We start from the raw sequence: 18,935 nt of genomic DNA, 5'->3' as shown, positions 1-18,935 counted from the left end.
TCCCGGGTTGGTGCGGGGAGCACTGGGGAGCATCCCGGTGCCCCGTCCCGGGAGGGAATGGGACGGAGCCGCGGTCCCGGTCTCTCCCAGGGCTGTGTCCCGGTCCTGCGGGGCGGTGTGTGGCGGGAGGGGACAGGGCACGGAGCGGTGCGGGGCGCTGAGGGGCGGTGCGGAGAGACTGTGCAGGGTGTGGAGAAGCGGTGCGGGATAGGAGGTGAGGGGCGGTGCGGGCGATGTGGGACGGGGGATAAGCGGTGCGCGGGGCGCTGAGGGGCGGCGTGGAGCGGTGCGGGGCGGTGAGGGACGGGCGGTGAGGATCAGGCGGTGCGGGACGGGCGGTGCAGGGCGGTGCGCAGGGCGGTGAGGGGCGGTGTGGGACGAGCGATGCGCGGGGTGTTGAGGGGCGGTGCGGGACGGTGTGGGACGAGCGGTGTGGGACGAGCGGTGCGGGACGAGCGGTGCCGTGTGAGGGGCGGTGTGAGGGGCGGTGTGGGACGGGCGGTGCGGTGTGAGGGGCGGCGCGGGGCGGTGTGGGACGGGCGGTGCGGTGCGGTGTGAGGGGCGGTGTGGGACGGGCGGTGCGGAGCGGTGTGAGGGGCGGTGTGGGAAGGCGCGGGGTAGTGTGAGGGGCGGCGCGGGGCGGTGTGAGGGGCGGTGTGGGACGGGCGGTGCGGTGTGAGGGGCGGCGCGGGGCGGTGTGAGGGGCGGTGTGGGACGGGCGGTGCGGTGTGAGGGGCGGCGCGGGGCGGTGTGAGGGGCGGTGTGGGACGGGCGGTGCGGAGCGGTGTGAGGGGCGGTGTGGGACGGGCGGTGTGGTGCGGTGTGAGGGGCGGTGTGAGGGGCGATGTGGGACGGGCGGTGCGGTGTGTGGGGCGGTGTGGGACGGGCGGTGCGGAGCGGTGTGAGGGGCGGCGCGGGGCGGTGCGAGGGGCGGTGTGGGACGGGCAGTGCGGTGCTGTGTGAGGGGCGGCGCGGGGCGGGCGGTGCGGTGTGAGGGGCGGCGCGGGGCGGTGTGGGACGCGGAGCGCGCGAAGATGGCGGCGGGCAGGCGCGCCCCGCGCACCGGGCTGCTGGAGCTGCGCGGCCCCAGCGGGCAGTGGCTCCGCGTCCTGCTCACCCTGGCCGAGGACGTGCTGGGGGTCAGCCCCGCAGACGGCCCCGGGCCCGGCCCCGAGGCCCCGGCGGCGCAGCTGAACGGCGGCGAGCCGGGCTCCGCCGCTCCCGAGGCGCTCGCCAACATCAGGCGCACCGTGCGCGTCGTCAAGCAGGACGTGGGGGGGCTCGGCATCAGCATAAAAGGTGAGGCCGGGCCCGGGGGTCCCGGGGCGGCGTGGGGAGAGGGCATCGGCAGCGGGACCTGTTGCTGCTGCGGTCCCGCGGCTCGCTCGGAGCGAGCCCCGCGGGGAGCGGGGCTGGGGTCGGGGTCCTCACCGTCCCCAGCCCCAGCTTAGCACGGGGAGGGGATACGTGGCAGTGACGGCACCGAACCATTCCCAGCCTACGGAAAGAGCGATGATTTGGGGTGCGGAGTGACCGGCCAGTGCCTGCCCGCCGTGCCCGACCGGGGTGAGGGACCCCAGGGTTTGTGAGCCGGTGGGAGACCCGCTGTCCCCTTCACCCACGGGTGGGGTGCTGGGGGCACCGGGTTACGCGAAAGTTTCTCTTTTGCAGCCAAAAGGAGGGCTGGGCCGGCGTGTCCTTGTCCTACCGTGTTCCTGAGTTGGGAAATGCCCCTTTAAAGCTGTCAGCAAAACGAAGGGAGGGATGTAAAGCCCCGGGAGATCTGCCGGCGCTGGGTGGGGTGTTAAACCAGCGCGCTCGAGTTTGGAGATGTGCTCCCGGGAAGCCTTTCTGTTTTATGTCTGTTTTCCCTCCCGAGCTGTTCCGCTCCTTGGTGACTCGCCTGAACTTCAGGCTGGAAACTTCTTAGGGCAGTGCCGTTCCTGCCTTTCTGCCTGCCTTTGATTTTCACGGGGCTCCGAGCGTGTTGGAAACTGTGAAAGCAGGATGAAAAGGGCAGCGCGGAGACAGGGACAGGGCTGTCACGGAGCGTGGCTGTGAGAGGCAGCGGGCCGCCCCGGGGCAGTGACAGGACAGCTCTCCCCTCCTGACGTGGCTTCTCCTCCCAGCTCAGAGGGGGCACAGACGCAGCCTCCGGCTCCCTCTGGTAGTGGGGAGGTTTTGCAATGTGAATGTGCGGCTGCTGGAACTGGATCGACACTGCTGGCCGTGTCTGCAGGGTGCCCCAGCGTGCCAGCCCTTTTTTTGGGAAGCACAAACCCCCTTTCGTAACCACCCCATGGCTGCCAAGTTATTGCTTGCTCTGTGGCTCCTCCAGGAAAGGAGAAACTTCCCTTGGTTCAGTTAAAACTTTACTTTTGCAGTGACGTATGTGGAAAAGATGTAGTTGCCATCAAAAATGGGTAGTGGAAGGAGTTGTGGAGGGCGGGGCAGCCTTGGTAGGGCAGGACAATCTCCTCACCGAGCTGCTGGCATGTCGCTGTTCATGTGCCAGCCGTGCTTCATGCAGGGACACTGGGTGCCACCTGGGGTTGAATGTCCTGCCGCAGGACGTGGCTTGGGGCTGTCAGGACAGCGGGGAGCCGAGCGAGAGCCGGGCTGGCGGAGGCTCTTAGCTCTGGCAGGGCTCTCGGCACTGGCAGCCGGGCGAGGAGCCGCTGGCGCAAGGACGGAGCAGCCCCCGCCGGGGCCTCTGACAGCTGATAACCGGAGCCCTCACTGGCTTGGCAGGCGGCTGAGCGAGGAAATGCCTGTGGCACCGGCTGGGAGCAGCCCGGGGCGGGCAGTGACAGCGGGCTGCGCTCAGCATCTCCCTCTGGGATGAGGATTATCTCTTGGAGACTCCTCGGGACAGGCTGTCCCGGGGCGCGGGGCACATCGGGCACTGCTGATCCCCGGCTGCCACGGGCAATGGCTGCTGCATCCCTGTGCCCTGGCACGGAGGCGGCTCGGATCTCCCTGCGGGTTCAAAAGTCGATGTGCAAATTGATCTCCTGAAGCCGCCGGGAGTTTGAATAACATTCTTTTAGTCAGGACAGTGGGGAGCACCCGGCAAATAGGGCTGCTGTGTGGACAGGAACATGCAGCCAGATTGGTTTACCTCTCCCTGCCTCTTTGGCCTCTCCAAAAACATTCAGCTGTGTTATCTGTTGAGATCATAAAGTCCTTAGAGCCAGGATAGTTGCTCAGCATACATGATTAATAATGCAAATAACGATACACTTTCCTGCCAAAACTGATGGGGAGATGGCCAGGTTATGTGTTCACTCTGTGAATAATCCGTGACCAATCTGAGCGGTTTTGGAGCAATCACTTCATCAGCTGTAAAGCCTCATGGTACTTTGGCTGCTGTGGTTGGTACAGGTGTCCTGTGGGTATCTGGGGGAGTGGGCAGTGGGCTGACCTGGCACGGTGCTTTGAGTGCCAGCAGAAAGGCTCAGCCTTGCTGAGACCATCTGGTACCACAGCATCCCTCTCCCCACACACTCCTCCAAGCGCTCCTACAGCCACAACCGCTCCCTGTCTCTTCTGTTTCAAGGTGGCCGAGAGAATAAAATGCCCATCTTGATCTCCAAGATCTTTAAGGGGCTGGCAGCAGACCAGACCGAGGCGCTGTACGTGGGGGATGCCATCCTCGCCGTCAATGGCACCGACCTGTCCGAGGCCACCCACGATGAGGCCGTGCAGGCCTTGAAGAAGACGGGCAAGGAAGTGATCTTGGAAGGTAGGAGACAAAGATGTGATGAGGGCAGAATGGTTCTCCTTCTTGTACTGGGATGACACAGGGGTGGCATATCATCTGCAGCTGCATTTGCATACTCTTTCAAATGGAAAGCAACATATGCAGAGTAATTTGTCTGCTCATCCGGAGAGCTGGAGGTAACTGCTGGGATCTCCCTGGATCTCCCTGTCTCCTTACGGAGAGGGAGGGATGTCTGTGCCAGTACTCCATGCCCAGAGGCTCTGTCTCCCCACTGTGGGACCTCAGGCAGGCAGCAGTGGGAGGTGTGGGACAAGTTTCTGGAATTTGGGATTCTTTCATTGCACAGCATCACTCCCATGTCTGCAGTTCCTGGGGCAAGAGAAGACATTTTCTGCTTTTCCCCTGGTTTTAATTTAAACCCACATCTCTGGCTGGTGTAGGTTTATGCCAGCAGAGAGAGGGTGCACTGGTCCCCCACTCCTGCTGAGCACCTTGGGGTTTGCTGGGTGGGTTTTGGGCACGTGGAGGGTGCAGCAGGGCCTGCTCAGGAACTACCCATCCAGGGGATGCTACCCACCAAGGGGATCCCTGGAAGCTGAGGCTACAAACATCCCAGGGATGCAGCCTTCACCATGCTGGAGCAGGCTGTTCCCTGGGAATGGGCTCCATCTGGTACCAGGCAGATAATCCCTGGTGTCTCCAAGTCCTGAGGGGGCTGGCACACTGTAGGAGCCCCCTCAAGCCCTCCTTGAGGACTGGGTGGGGGTTGTTGGGTTGGGACCATGGGAGTTCTGAGGGAGAGACCCCATTCTTCTCTGGCTACCCTTCACCTCATATCTGTCTATGTTTGCCCACCCTCTGCCAGCTCAGCCAGGCTGTGATGAGCATCCCAGATCTGTCCCTCGGGAAAGGAGCCTTCCCCTCCCCTCATTCCAACAGTCCCTGGGGTCACCCTGTTTACAGGGGGTTTTGGCACCAGAGACCCTTCCCAGGTCCCAAAGGGGGGTTTGATTTGGGGGCAGTGCTCGGGGCTGTCCGTGAACAAAGCAGTTCTGTGTGCTGTGCTGCCAGCGACCACTCTGGCTCCGGCTTTCCTCTGCTTTCCCCAGATTGTCTCAGCTCCAGATTTTAATTTTTAGCTTTGCTCAGCCCTTCCTACTGTGGGTTCCTCCTCTCCTGGGAGCCTCAGGACCACGGTTCAGCTGGAGGAATGTGCTGCTCTGCACAGCTGCTGGGAGCAGATAGGGTTGGTGGTGGGATGGTTTTGTTGTTCTTTTCTGACCAAAGAAAAATACAAGAGCTTCTTTCTTTGTGAATTTGTGAAATTCCTGCCTGGAGCCGCTGCTCTCAGACCACCCTCCCACCATTATCTTTTATTATATTAGGGATCCAGGTCTCCCTCCTGGGAGGCAGCTGCAGGCAGGGCCTTTGCTGTAGCTTGCTGAGCTCAGTATGACCTGCTGGGTTTCTTAATTAATTAAAACAACAAGGAGGTACCCTTAGGAGGAGACTGGGGCTGGGCTGGCTCCCACTACAGCACTCTGGAGCTCTGGGATGAGTTTGTATCTGATGTTGTTGGGGTCCAGCCAGAGCAGGGAAGGGATCGCTGCTGCTCATCTGGTCACTGATGTCACTGATAAACATGGTACATCTCCATCCCCTCCCTGATTTTGGGTTTGCTGGCACAGTGTAGCTCTGCCATGGGGGTGGCAGGGCTGTCACTGTCCTGTGGAGGTGGTGACCCTGCCTTGTACCTGCCACCCCTGTGGCTCTCCAGGAGCTGGCTGGGCTGAGAGGCAGGGGGTGGCCTTAAAGTGCCTGAAGGGTGTTAAACTGGGGTGGTCCCTGCTGCCTTTTTCTGCTTGGAGAAGGAAGAGCTTAAAAAAGAGCACCTTAACATTACTTAGATACTTTCTGCTCCCCACATGCTGCCAGCTGTGACTCCAGCTTTCCTTATGGTGCTCTGAGTGCTAAACCAGAGTATTTGGCACAGCCAGCATCTGTTCACTCCTTGCTGCTCCTGGCTGCAGTCATTCTTGGGATTTGGAGCTTTTAGGGTGGTTTGCAGGTGGCATTGCAGCAGGTAACAAAACTAGGAGAGCTGGCACCTCCTCACAGGGCAGTGAGCTGGGCTGAGACTCCCCAAAGTGGCAGAGCTGGGAGGTGATGCATTTTAGTGTGAGCATCAGCAGTGGCTCCATGTGCCAGATTTCACCCTGGGCTGTTCAGCTTGGCTTCAGGCTCCTGGGTGTCATTGCTACCCAGGCGTGAGGACATGCAGATACCTCTCTGTGTGTCCTGCCAAGATTTTTTCTGAATGTGCCAAACTATTCTCTTGGTATTTGCAGGAGGAGTTGGACTGTATTTATATTACATTGTTATTTCAGGGAGAGTTGCTCTCCCTTGCCTTATTTTTTCCTTGGTTTCTTTTCCTTATTTTCATTGCTTGGAATCCAGAGACTCCATGGCAGGGGGAAGGCTGATAAACATCCTTCCAGCTGCCCTTGGAAGGGTTCTGGGGTCAGGAGAGGTTTTCCTGGTGAGGCCCCTGTGCTGTACTGTCATGGGGGAAGAACTGGGAGCAGTGGGGAGGAGGAGTTGGGGTAGCTGTAGGCATCTCACATCCATGACTTATTTGCCACAGGGATGCTCCTGAAGCTATCTCTGCTCTTTAGGACTTGCTTGGCCAAGTAATTCCTTGGAATTTGAAATTCAGAAAAATGGGTGCTGGGAGAGAGTGGGGCGGGGTGTTCTCCAGAGTGCTGGTTGCCATAACCGTGGGAAGGAAGGCTTTGGATCTGCCCTGGGGATGATGCCAAGAGGTGATGGGCCACATCTGCCACCTCCAGACCTTGCTGCTCTGAAGCTTTGCTTTCCCTGGGGAGTTTCCTGGGTTTGTTTCTCCTCCCTGGAAACACGGAGGGTTGTCCCATGATTCCCTGCTGACAGTGCAGCACAAGGGAATATTTAGCAGAGAGCTGGGGCATGGAATGTGGCACTGAGTGCTGGGATGGGATCCTGGGGCAGGAGGGACAGCAGTGGCACCTCACCCTGCAGCATCCCATGGTATCATCTTCCTTCCTGGGGTAGGACTTGAGCTGAGGCAGCTGGGACAAGGAGCTGCTGTTGTGTTCATGCTTGGAGCCAGGGGCAGGGCATGGTCCCAGGGTGGGGTGCTGGGTACCGTGTTGGCCGTTTTGGAAGCACATCAGAGCATTGGGTTGGAGCTGGCAGGTCATTTCAGGGTGTCTCTTTGGGATGTGTGTTTGCTCAACCCCCCAGTTTAACGTGCCAATTTTGCCTCATTAATCCTGAGACAGAGACGGACCAGCTGGAGGTGGGATTAGCATCTCTGTAGGGCCAGCACTCAATCTCCAGGAGCTCTCTGGAAGATTTCCTGATGTTATGGCCTTGCTGAGGTGTGTAGATGCTGCTGGGAAGATTTTGGCAGGAGAAACAGCAGTACCACCCTACTCCTGACCAGAAATGGAGTCTGGAACCTCTTCTTTGAATCCACGCTGTGATCTCCAGGCTGAAGCAGGGTGTTCTGGTGACTGACCCAAGCAGTGAGAGGGTGTTCTTGAACTGCTCTGGGCCTCCATGTCTGTTTTCCTGCCTGGAGGAAGCATTGTGGCTCCTCAGGGAAGCTCTGTGGGGTCAGGCTTGGCTCTGAGCAGTGCTGAGCTGTGGGGATGAGTGGCGTAGGTTGTGCTGACTCAGGATCCAGGGTCCCAGGAGTGGTTGGTTTGTGATTGTGCTCCATCTGTTTGAGGGATGGGCTGATGGAGAAGTTCTAGCCAAGAAGTCAAACCAAAGAATTTTGATGGTTCTGCCCCTTTCTGGCATGCTGTGGAGAAAAAAACCAGTTGCAACACAGAGGCAGACCCAGGGCCTTTGGTTAAACATGTCCCTGGTGTAGCTCACTCCAGGTTTCAGGACACATGGGATGCTCCAGTGATTGGGAGCCCCTGTGCCACCACCTGGCCCCCTGCAGAGGCACTGTCCGGGCATGGGATGAGTGGCTGCACACCCAGAGACTTTTGCTGTTCCCCAAAAGCCTGAAACAAAGTTTTCCTTAGTGCAAAGCCCTGAGCAGTTAAAGGTACTGTTTGTCCTCTGTCCTCTGTTCTGGAGAGGGTCAGTGGGACAGGCTCTTTCCCTGGAGAGCCCACGTGGCTTTGGAGGCCACATGGATTAGCACAGAAGCCACCGAGGGCTGTGTGCCTGCTGTAGGTGACTAAGTCAACAGCAGCCAGGCAGTGTTGCTGCCCGGTGGTTTTTAGAGGGTGCAGGCTGCCAGGGAGCAGGCAGGAGCCCCAGCACTGCAAGGTGCTAATTAAAAAGTAAAAACAGTTCAAGAATCACAATTACCACTAGCAGAGGCGATGCACGATGTGGTTGGAGTTGTTTGCTTCAATGAGTGGGGGAAATTAATTAATCCATTGAATACCAACTGCAGTGAAGGGACTGGCAGAAGTGTAAGTCAGCCTACTGTGAAGCCAGCGCTGGGGTCACTGGAGGGGACAGCAGTTCCCATGGGACGGGGATCTGGCCTTGGCCAGGGAGTGTTACAGTCTCCAGCACCTCCCAGCTCCCCGTGCTGGCTCAGGACCCGCCGTGCTTTGCGACCAGCCTGAAAGCCTCCTTAAAGCCACGTACCCGAGACATTAGACCTGCCTGTTGCCTCATTCTCCGTGCCCTGTCCCGCACTGGGCACTGCTCCTGCCCTCCGCGGCTCCCTCGGGACGTGACCCCGCCGCCGCCCAGCTAATGCCGGTGACGTCCCCCGCGTGCCCGGGGAGCCAGGGGCTGCCGCAGGGACGCCGCTCGGGTTTCAGCGGCTCAATGGCATCTTTCTGAGCTCCAATTAGTTCCCAGGCACCGGGATAATGGCAGGACCCCGCTGCCAAGATTAATGGCTCGAGTCAGATCCAGCGCGGCTCGGATGCCTGCGGGAACGTGGCTATTTTTGTAACGGGAGGCGCAGGGCACGAGGCTGGTGGCCCCCCGCCGCCGCCTTGGCCCCGGGGCCACCGCGGGGTGACCCGGCCCTCGTGGCACAGCACCGTGGCCATTTATAGCCGCGTCCCGCAGAGCACCCACGGGGCTCTGGCTCCACGCAGCTCCTGCCGGGCTGTCAGGATTTAGGGAGCTCACTGGGATAGGAGTGAAAGGGGAGAGCACAGAATAGGCCGAGTTGGAAGGGACCCACCAGGATCAGCCAGTCCAACTCCTGGCCCTGCACAGACATCCCAACAATCCCACCCTGTGCATCCCTGAGGGCATTGTTCAAACACTGCTGGAGCTCTGGTGGCCTTGGGCCCGTGACCTCGGGGGAGGATGGGTGGGAGATGACCCATCTGGTGGCCAGGTGAAGTTTGGGAGTGGGTGCATGCTGGCACAGTGTATCTTTGCCAGAGAAAAGGGCTCATTTCTGGTGGCACGTCAGGCTGCTGTGGCTTGGCTGCAGCGATGGAGCTGTGCCCATCCAGCCACCTACAAGGGTTGGCTGCAAAGCCAAACTCGTGTCCCCCATCCTGCCACCCACTCTGCTGGCTTGGACCTGGAGTGGAACCAGCCAGGGTGGCTGGGGACGTGGCTGAAGGCACGTGTCTGTTCATGGTGTTTTCCTAAGGGCCTCCAGAGGGAAACCCTTCCCTGGAGTCAGTAGCTGGTCCCTTGCTACCCTAGGGCAGGACCAGGACTGGCATCCTGCCTGCTCAGCTGGAGTTTTTCAGCCAGCATTGCTAAACTCATTTTCAGGATGTGCCTGTGGGGCCCCATCAATTTGTGGTACCTTTCATCTCCCCCTTTCCCCAAACCTCTGGAGCCAGCTGCCATCCCAGCGTGGCTCTGAGGGTTCTGGCTCTGGAGCCAGGCTCAGTGAGGACTGGTTTCTTGTCCCTGGTTTGAAGCTCATGGGGCAGGGCTGTGCAAGCAGAGAGCAGCTCTCCAAGGCTTTTCCTGGGGCCAAGCCAGGGTATTTGAGCACTGTTCCTCAGCTGGCAGCAGGACTGGCTGTACCAGCACAGTTTGGACTGTGTAATTTTGGCCTGGGACTCTCTCCCATTCCCCACCCCTGGCTGTGTGTGCTGCCCTAGGGAACTGCTCAGGCCTGGATCTGTGAACTGATCTGGGTTAAAGGGAAGGAAAAAGGGGAAAAGGCTGTTTTTAATCCCTCTTGCAGAGCTTCCCAGGCTGCAGTGGTGGAGCTGAGGTACTGGGAAGGTTCAAGGTGTCATGTGAGGGTGGGGAGGCCCTGGCACAGGGTGTCTAGAAAAGCTGTGGCTGCCCCTGGATCCATGGAAGTGTCCAAGATCAGGTTGGATGGGGCTTGGAGCAGCCTGGGACAGTGGGAGGTGTCCCTGCCCATGGCAGGGGCTGGATTGAGATGGGCTTTAAGCTCCCTTCCAACCCAGATGATTCTCTGATGAGCACTGTTCTTCTGTTGCTAAAGCAATTGCTCTTATCACTGAGGCCACAGCCTCCTGTAATTGTCTCTACCAGCAGAACCCTTACCATTCCTGGGGTTAGTGTGCAAATGCTCCATCCCCCTGCACCATGCAGGAAAGCCCTGCTGACATCTACACACATCTTCCCCTGATGCCCTACAGGCTCTGGCATGAATGTGCCAGTGTGAAGGTCCCTTTAATGCTGCTGAGAATCCTCAATAATGGAATGAGGGGGTTGCAACGGGGATGATCTTTAAGGTTCGTTCCAACCCAAACCATTCTGTGAATCTGTGTCACCCCCTGTGTGACCTTGCCCACCAGTGCCAGCCCTGCACCCGCAGGGGCAGGGGACCCGCAGCAGCCATGGCTGGCAGCTCTGAGGAGCTAATGAGGGGCCAGCAGCTCTGACTCAGGGAGTGTGGGGGTTTCAGCAGAGCAGGACAAGGCTGCCCTGGCCTGGGCCGTGTCCTCAGGGGGTGCTGCCTCTCTTCCAGTGAAGTACATGAAGGAGATCTCGCCCTACTTCAAGAACTCCTCGGCGGGTGCCACGGTCAGCTGGGACCCCTCTCCAGCTGCCCAGCAGAAGCGATCATCCCCTCTGCTGTCCCCTCGGGAGCTCCGGGAGAGCCGGAGTGTCCCTCTGAAGATGTGCTACGTGTCCCGCAAGTGCCTCCCCACCGACCCGGAGCACAGGTCAGCGCCTGGCACCGGGGCGGGCGATGGCACCGCGGTGCCTGGGGAGCCGAGGGCGGGCAGGCACTCATCGTGTCCCTGCAGGTACCTGGAGGTGTGCTCGGCGGACGGGCGCGTTGCCCTCTTCCTGCGGGCCAAGGATGAGGCCACGGCTCAGTCGTGGCTCGGCGCCATCCAGGCCAACGCGGCCGCGCTGCTGCCGCGGGTGAAGGAGGAGCTGCGGGCACAGCTGGCGGGGGCTGGCACGGTGGCCGGACGGGACATCAAGCACGTGGGCTGGCTGACGGAGCAGGTACCCCCCGGGCCCCCGCCACTCCGTGCCACCATGCTGCCGGTGGCCCTGATCCAGTCCTTTTTTAGCTCCCCAGCGCCGGCACCAGGAACCTCCTGGCCGTGCTCACAGAGAAGGAGCTGCTGCTGTACGGGAGCCTGCCGCAGAGCCGGGACGCTCTGAGCAAGCCCACGCACAGCTACCCGCTCATCGCCACCAGGTAGGGGCCGCCAGCTCAGTGCCCTCCTGCCCCTCAGGGATGGCGTGGTGGCAGTCCCTGGGGGCAGTGCCAGGGTCTGGGAGTCTGGGCACAACGCAGGGCTGGTGTCAGACCCCCAGGGTGGTGACAGTGTCCAAGGGCTGGTGGCAGAGTCTCGGGCATAGTGCGGGGGCTTAGGGCGCGGGGGTGGTGACACTGTCCGGGGCGGTGTCAGGGCAATGGGCAGAATGGCGCTGAGTTGCGGGCGGGTGTCGGGGCGGGTTTTGCGGGAGGGATTCGGGGCGGGGTTTCAGGGTGGAGGGCGTGAGGTCAGGGCGGGGTTGGGGCGGGTTTTGGGGCGGGGGCGGCCCCGGGGGCGGCTCCAGCGCGGGCGCTGCGGGGCCTCATCCGCGGGGCTGCAGCGCCCCCTGGCGGCGCCGCTGCGCGCCCGCGGCGGAGCGGAGCGGGGTGAGGCGCTGCGGCCGCGCGGGATGCGCGGCAGGGCCGGGGCCGTGCTGGAGCCGTGCGGGATTTGGGATCGTGCGGGAGCTATGCGGGATGCGCGGCAGGGCCGGGGCCGTGCTGGAGCCGTGCGGGATTTGGGATCGTGCGGGAGCTATGCGGGATGCGCGGCAGGGCCGGGGCCGTGCTGGAGCCGTGCGGGATTTGGGATCGTGCGGGAGCTATGCGGGATGCGCGGCAGGGCCGGGGCCGTGCTGGAGCCGTTCAGGATGCGCGGCAGGGCCGGGGCCGTGCTGGAGCTGTGCGGGATGCGCGGCAGGGCCGGGGCCGTGCTGGAGCCGTGCGGGATTTGGGATCGTGCGGGAGCCGTGCGGGATGCGCGGCAGGGCCGGGGCCGTGCTGGAACTGTGCCGGGGCCGTTCAGGATGCGCGGCAGGCCGGGGCTGTGCTGGAGCTGTGCGGGATTTGGGATCGTGCGGGAGCCGTGCGGGATGCGCGGCAGGGCCGGGGCTGTGCTGGAGCTGTGCGGGATGCGCGGCAGGGCCGGGGCTGTGCTGGAGCTATGCGGGATGCGCGGCAGGCCGGGGCCGTGCTGGAGCCGTGCGGGATGCGCGGCAGGGCCGGGGCCGTGCTGGAGCCGTGCGGGATTTGGGATCGTGCGGGAGCTATGCGGGATGCGCGGCAGGGCCGGGGCCGTGCTGGAGCCGTGCGGGATTTGGGATCGTGCGGGAGCTATGCGGGATGCGCGGCAGGGCCGGGGCCGTTCAGGATGCGCGGCAGGGCCGGGGCCGTGCTGGAGCCGTGCGGGATGCGCGGCAGGCCGGGGTTGTGCTGGAGCCGTGCAGGATGCGCGGCAGGCCGGGGCCGTGCTGGAGCCGTGCGGGATGCGCGGCAGGGCCGGGGCCGTGCTGGAGCTGTGCGGGATGCGCGGCAGGGCCGGGGCCGTGCTGGAGCTGTGCGGGATGCGCGGCAGGGCCGGGGCCGTGCTGGAGCTGTGCGGGATGCGCGGCAGGCCGGGGCTGTGCTGGAGCTGTGCGGCATGCGGGATACGGGACTGAACTGGAGCTGTGCGGCATGCGGGATCATGCTGGAGCTATGCGGGATGTGGGGCAGTGCTGGGGCAGTGCGGGATGCGAAGCGGGGCTTGAGCTGTGCGAGGAGCGATGCTGAGGTGTGGTGATGAGGCGGTGCGGTGCTGATGGGCAGTGCCGTGATGTTCGGTGTGTTGCTCCGGGGCAGTGCAGGCGTGCGATGCTGGGCGGTGCTGTGTTGTTGCTGGCGTGTTGCGGTGCAGGGGTGCAGCGCTGGGGCGGTCCAGCACTGGGGTGGTGCGGGGTGAGATGCGGGGCGCGGTGCTGAGCGCTGGCCGTGCCGCAGGCTGGTGCACTCGGGGCCGGCCAAGGGCTCGGCGCTGTACGAGGCCGAGCGCTCCTTCGCGCTGCGCGCCGGCGGCCGCCTGGGCGTGCAGACCCATCTCTTCAGCCTGGAGAGCCCCCGGGAGCTCGCCCTGTGGACACGCCTGCTGGTGGATGGCACCCACGGCGCTGCCGAGCTGGCCCAGGAGGTCTCGGCAGGTCAGCGGGGGCCCGGGGGAGGGGGCAGGGGGTGTGGTGGGACCTCCTGCTCACTCCTTCCCATCCCTGTCCCCAGCCTGCACGTGGAAGGGGCAGGACTGCACCCTGACCGTCCACATCGACAAAGGCTTCACCATCTCCACCAGCGAGCCCGGGCTCAGCAGGACCATCCTGCTTCAGCAGCCCTTTGAGAAGCTGCAGATGTCCTCGGATGATGGCATCAAGATGCTCTACCTGGACTTTGGTGGACCAGAGGGAGAGATCGTGAGTTGGCTTTACCTTCAGCAGCCCCACCCATGCTCCTGGGGGCAGAGGGGGAGCAGAGCACCCACCCTGCTCATGACACCCATCCAGCCTGGCATAGGGGTGACACGTGGCCCCGTCTGCCCACCCCAGCCAGGGTACACAGCCCTCCCCAGGGCCCCAGTAAAGCTGTGGTGGGTTTGGGGAGCTCTGGGTGGTACCTGGCTGAAAGCTGACTGCTGCAGGAGCAGCTCTCCCCATTGCAAACATTTCTCCTTTTCTTTTTTGCAGCAATTGGACCTTCACTCCTGCCCCAAGACCATCGTCTTCATCATCCACTCCTTCCTGTCAGCCAAGGTGACCCGGCTGGGGCTGCTGGCATGACGAGGGAGCCCAGCTGTGGCTGGAGCAGCACAAGCCCCCGGCCCATCTATGCACCTCCCTCCTGGCTAAACCCATCCCAAGGAGACTGCAGCCCCCATGGGATCAGTCACCCCCAGCAAGGAGAAGCACCATCCAGCCAGGAAAACCCCCTTGGGGTGTCTGGGGGCAGCAGTGGGGTGAAACCCCTCTTGGATGGCAGCAGCAGGACTTCTCCGGTGCCTTCCTCTCCTCCTTCCTTGGTGGCTGGAGAAGCCCATTGGGAGCCCACGAGTGGACATGTGGCCATCACCCCAGTGCCTTGAGAGATGATATTTTCTGTACAAAGAACACATTTGTATTCATGTTTTATATTTATATTGCCCACTTCCAAACGCTGATGTGGCAGCTCTTCCGCACCTGGGTTGGACCCCTCGGAGAGTCCCCAGGTCCTGCAGCACAAGGACCCCTGTGTCTTTTTTCCAGACAGGCAACCCAAGGGCTGGGGGCCAAACCAGCTCTAAAGTGCTTAAGGGACAGGAACTGCAAGATCAGCTGTATTTGCCAAATTTTTCCATATTGTGTGGAATGATAGGAACCACTTTTCTCTGTTGGAGTTGGACGGTTCGTTTGGTTTTGTGCACTCTGGGGTCACTTTATTTGTGGGTTTGGGGGGAGGGTTGTCAGGTGGCTGCTGCGGAATGACTTCTTTTATGAACCAAAAGATTCTGCATGGAAATGCCTTTTTTGGGGGGGTTAAATAAACTTTGCAGATCACAACCAGCAGGAGCCAAGATCTGTCTCCTGGTTTCACTTGGAGAAATTGAAAATCAGTTTGTGGTTGGTGTCTGGGCTGAGCCTCGGGGTGTTTTCCACCAGGGGGAGGAAGGGATTTGCTGTGAGCTGGTGGTGCTGGGGACACTGTTTTAAGGTGCCCAACACTGTGCTGGGAGTGGCAGAGAAGGACGTGCTGATGCCAGCACCACCTTTGGTGTTATCAGGTGGGTTTGGGTTCCCCACACTTTAGGATGCTTAGAGGAGGGTGGGCATAATTTCCAAACTCAGGAAAGTTGTGTTTTGTTTTTTATATTTTTCCGATAAGCGCAGCTGCCTGGCTGAGCAGCAGCAGAGGCTTAGAAGTTGCTGGGAAAACAGGTAAGGACTGTTTGCATCACTGCAGTGCCAAATTCTGGGTTAACCTCCTCCTTCTGGACTGGCCCCGTCCATGGGGGTACCTGGAGTCTCCCAGGAAAGCCATTAGCCAGGGACTAAAACACTCATGCTGCAGGCAGAGGAACAACAACTGATTAGCAGCAAAATAATATCAGAGCGTCTGTGGCTGTCCCTGGATCCCTGGCAGTGTCCAAGGCCAGGCTGGATGGAGCTTGGAGCAGCCTGGGATAGGGGAAGGTGTCCCTGTGCATGGCAGGGGGTGGAATGAGCTGAGCTTTAATCTCCCTTCGAGCCCAGACCTTCTCTGATTCTGTGGTTTTCAGTGATGCAGGTATCCTGCTGCCTGTGAAGGGGGAGCCTTGAGGGAGGTATTGGGGTGCCACACGTGCTTTTGCCATGTGCTGAACTGCTCCCCAGGGCAGGGACCCTGTGCTGTGGCAGCCTTTGGGGTGCAGGGGGAGAAGTAGCAAAGAAAGGAAGGAAATCTGTAGAAATAGAGAGCAGTAAGGGCAGTGAGGTGGGTGTGATCTGGGCAGGGAGGAACCGTGGAACCACAGGTTTGGGTTGGAAGGGAACTTACAGCTCATCTCATTCCATGGGCAGGGACACCTTCCCCTATCCCAGGCTGCTCCAGTCCCCATCCAGCCTGGCCTTGGGCACTGCCAGGGATCCAGGGGCAGCCACAACTGCTGTGGGCACCTGTGCCAGGGCCTGCCCACCCTCCCAGGGAAGAAGCAGCACAGTAAGGGCTCACTTGGTGTAAGAAATAATTCCTGTTGGGTACATCAGCACGCAGCTGCACAGCTGCTGGCAGGAGAGGGTGATGGAGGGGAAGGGGATGTCCTGTTCCTCCCAGCACAGCCCCATGGCTGACAGCAGGAATCCTTTCTGATGAACAAGCCCTTACTTCTTATTGCACATAACTGTCAGATTTCCAGGAGACCTCGCAAAATGGATTTGCAAAAGAAAAAAAAGAGATCCCCTCCGCCCCCATTCCTAACTGTTAAATCAATACAACAAGTAATTTAGAAACAGATGGTGTATTTTTCTATGATCAAAAGCATGTCAGCACAAGGAAACACATTATTACTGCAATTTACCTTCTTCTTCTTGCCCTGCAGCCATTACTCTTTGGGGTTCATTGCAATAAAAGAGGGAATCGTTCCCAATCCAGAACAGATTTCCTATTAATCTTATGGACCACAAACTGCTTTGACTTTCCCAGTGCTGCTGCTCCATGCCTGAGCTGGGGAGGAAATAGCTCCATTTGGAGTTGGATATTTATTTTCTTGGCTTCCTTTGTGTTTGTTGATGGCATGTGGATTTTTTTCCTTTCTACATTTTGTGGTGGCTTCTCAGCCTCTTCACCCTTCTGGCACCATCCGTTGCTTAACAGGATCCTTTCCCCAGGGATGCTCCTGCAGAGGGGCCTGTCAATAGACAACTGCCTCCTGTACTGAGAGTCTGGAGCACCAGGAGGGCTGAGGGAGCTGGGGGGACTCAGCCTGGAGAAAAGGAGGCTCAGGTAGCTGGAGACCTCTCTCTAAGCCCAGCAGGATCTTGGATTCCTGGGAAGATGTCTGGAGCACCCTGGGGAACCCTGGCTATTTTCCAGGCTGGGACCATAACATCGAGGCCAGTGCTCATCACAGACCTCCGAGTCTTGGGGAAAAAACATTGCAGTTATTCCCTAACACTCCTAAAATTTCCAATGCTCATTGATGTAAATGTCAGAAACATTCAGACATCTGGAATCACCGAATTTCTCTGCCCAGGGAAGATTTTGGGGTGGGCAGCAGGGACTGGATCCCGTGCAGGATGACATCTGTATGGAGTGATGAGCATTCCTGCTTGGGACCACCAGGCTGTTCTCTGGAGAGGAGTAAAAGCTCCTAAGGGTTTTATTCTGCCAGACAGGTGGACTAATATTTTTAAAAGCAGCTTTAAAATAAATATAATGAACTCTGCTTACCTGGAATGATGGGAATCATCAGGTTAAAGCAGATTTTCACAGCTCAGTCACTCAGGCCGCTGGAGTTTTATTTGGTCACCACAACTGGAACAGCTCAGGGCAAGGGGAATTCAAAGGTGTGAGAGGGGTGGGGAAAGGGAAGGAAGGAGGGAAACCAGCCCTGCTCTGCTCTCTACTCTGTGGAGCTCTTGGGATGCTGGTTGCCAGAGCAGGGCCAAAATGGGGAATGGAAGTGGAGGCACAGAGACTTTGGCATCAAAGCCCAAGCCATGCATGGAGAGAGGTGGGTGATGCCAGTGGGGGTGACAGCAGCCCAGTTCTGGTTCAATCCCTTCCCCTTGGGGAGGAAATCCAGCCAGGCCATGAGATGAGCTCTGTTTCCTCCGCAGGGAAACCCAGCGCTGTCGGCATCCCCAGCACCAACATCACGAGCAGGACTTTTCCCCAGAAATGGCTTTTCCAGGTTGTAAAACCTGAAAAACAGCCCTGACTGAAGGAGCTGGAGAGGGAAGAGAGAGATGCAGTGAAAAGAGTGATTAGATTGTCCCCAGGTGTTTGCTCACCCCTGTCAGAACACAGTTTCCCTCCTGACACCGCTTGTACTTCCATTAGTCAGCTCTGACCTTTCAGTGCTGTAATCAAACAAGACAACCCAACACTTAAATCTGAGTGTTTAGCACTGACATTTACAATTGGTTCTCGAGTTGGAGAGACCAAATGAAAATTTCCTGGCAGACAGCATGCTGCAGGGCAGGGGAATCAAATAATTCCTCTGCTGGACTGCCGGCATGCCGGCCCCCTTCGGCTGCCCGGTGCAGCGGGTGGTGTTTGGGCTGGAACAGTGTCATTGGAAAGTCAATATTCACCTGGAGTTCATGTGGTCCCACCCACATCACCCCATCAGGGCACGAGGAAACCGGATTTGGCGTTTGATGGGTGTAAACAGGAGAGATCTTCCCCAAGAGGGAGCCCTGGGGGAGTGGGGAAGCTGTTAAATGTTAGGGATCCGAGGCTGTAATGAGGATGTTTTCTCTCGATCAGCCTCGGCTGAATCCTTCCCTGGAAAGTGAGCACTTGGTGCATCCCATGGCACATCCCTTGGCACATCCATGGCACATCCCTCAGTGCATCCCATGGCACATCCATGGCACATCCTTGGCACATCCCTTGGCACATCCCTCAGTGCATCCCATGGCACGTCCCTCAGTGCATCCCATGGCACATCCCTCAGTGCATCCCATGGCACATCCATGGCACATCCATGGCACATCCCTTGGCACATCCCATGGCACATCCCTCGGTGCATCCCTTGGCGCATCCCTTGGCACATCCCATGGCACATCCTTCAGTGCATCCAATGGCACATCCCATGGCACATCCCTCGGTGCATCCCTTGGCACATCCCATGCCACATCCCTTGGCACATCCCTTGGCACATCCCATGGCACATCCCTTGGCACATCCCATGGCACATCCCTCGGTGCATCCCATGGCACATCCCTTGGCACATCCCATGGCACATCCCTCGGTGCATCCCTTGGCACATCCCATGCCACATCCCTTGGCACATCCCTTGGCACATCCCATGGCACATCCCTTGGCACATCCCATGGCACATCCCTTGGCGCATCCCTTGGCACATCCCTTGGCACATTCCTCAGTGCATCCCATGGCACATCCCTGGCTCCACAGCCCCACATGAGCTCCATGGTGGCAGTTTGGCTGTGCCATCCTCGTGCCCATCCCTGGCTTTTCCAGACCCTTCTCCAGGGGAGCCCAGCCCAATGTTTGCCCAGTATTGCCTGGTGAGGA

General features: G+C 59.8%; 1 protein-coding gene across 1 annotated transcript; it reads left to right on the top strand.

Moving 5' to 3' along the window:
• Positions 1–997: 997 nt before the first annotated feature.
• SNTA1 (syntrophin alpha 1) lies at positions 998–14,772 on the top strand. Its single transcript, XM_021546356.2, has 8 exons — positions 998–1,299; positions 3,560–3,745; positions 10,671–10,869; positions 10,954–11,161; positions 11,230–11,360; positions 13,179–13,375; positions 13,452–13,639; positions 13,910–14,772. Exons 1-8 carry the CDS (start codon positions 1,035–1,037, stop codon positions 14,000–14,002), a joined length of 1,467 nt encoding a protein of 488 aa, XP_021402031.1. The 5' UTR covers positions 998–1,034; the 3' UTR covers positions 14,003–14,772.
• Positions 14,773–18,935: the final 4,163 nt, after the last annotated feature.

Source organism: Lonchura striata, chromosome 17 (genome assembly GCF_046129695.1).
Source record: "Lonchura striata isolate bLonStr1 chromosome 17, bLonStr1.mat, whole genome shotgun sequence".
NCBI classification, from domain to species: Eukaryota; Metazoa; Chordata; class Aves; order Passeriformes; family Estrildidae; genus Lonchura; species Lonchura striata.
This window is presented reverse-complemented; position numbering and strand designations above follow the sequence as displayed.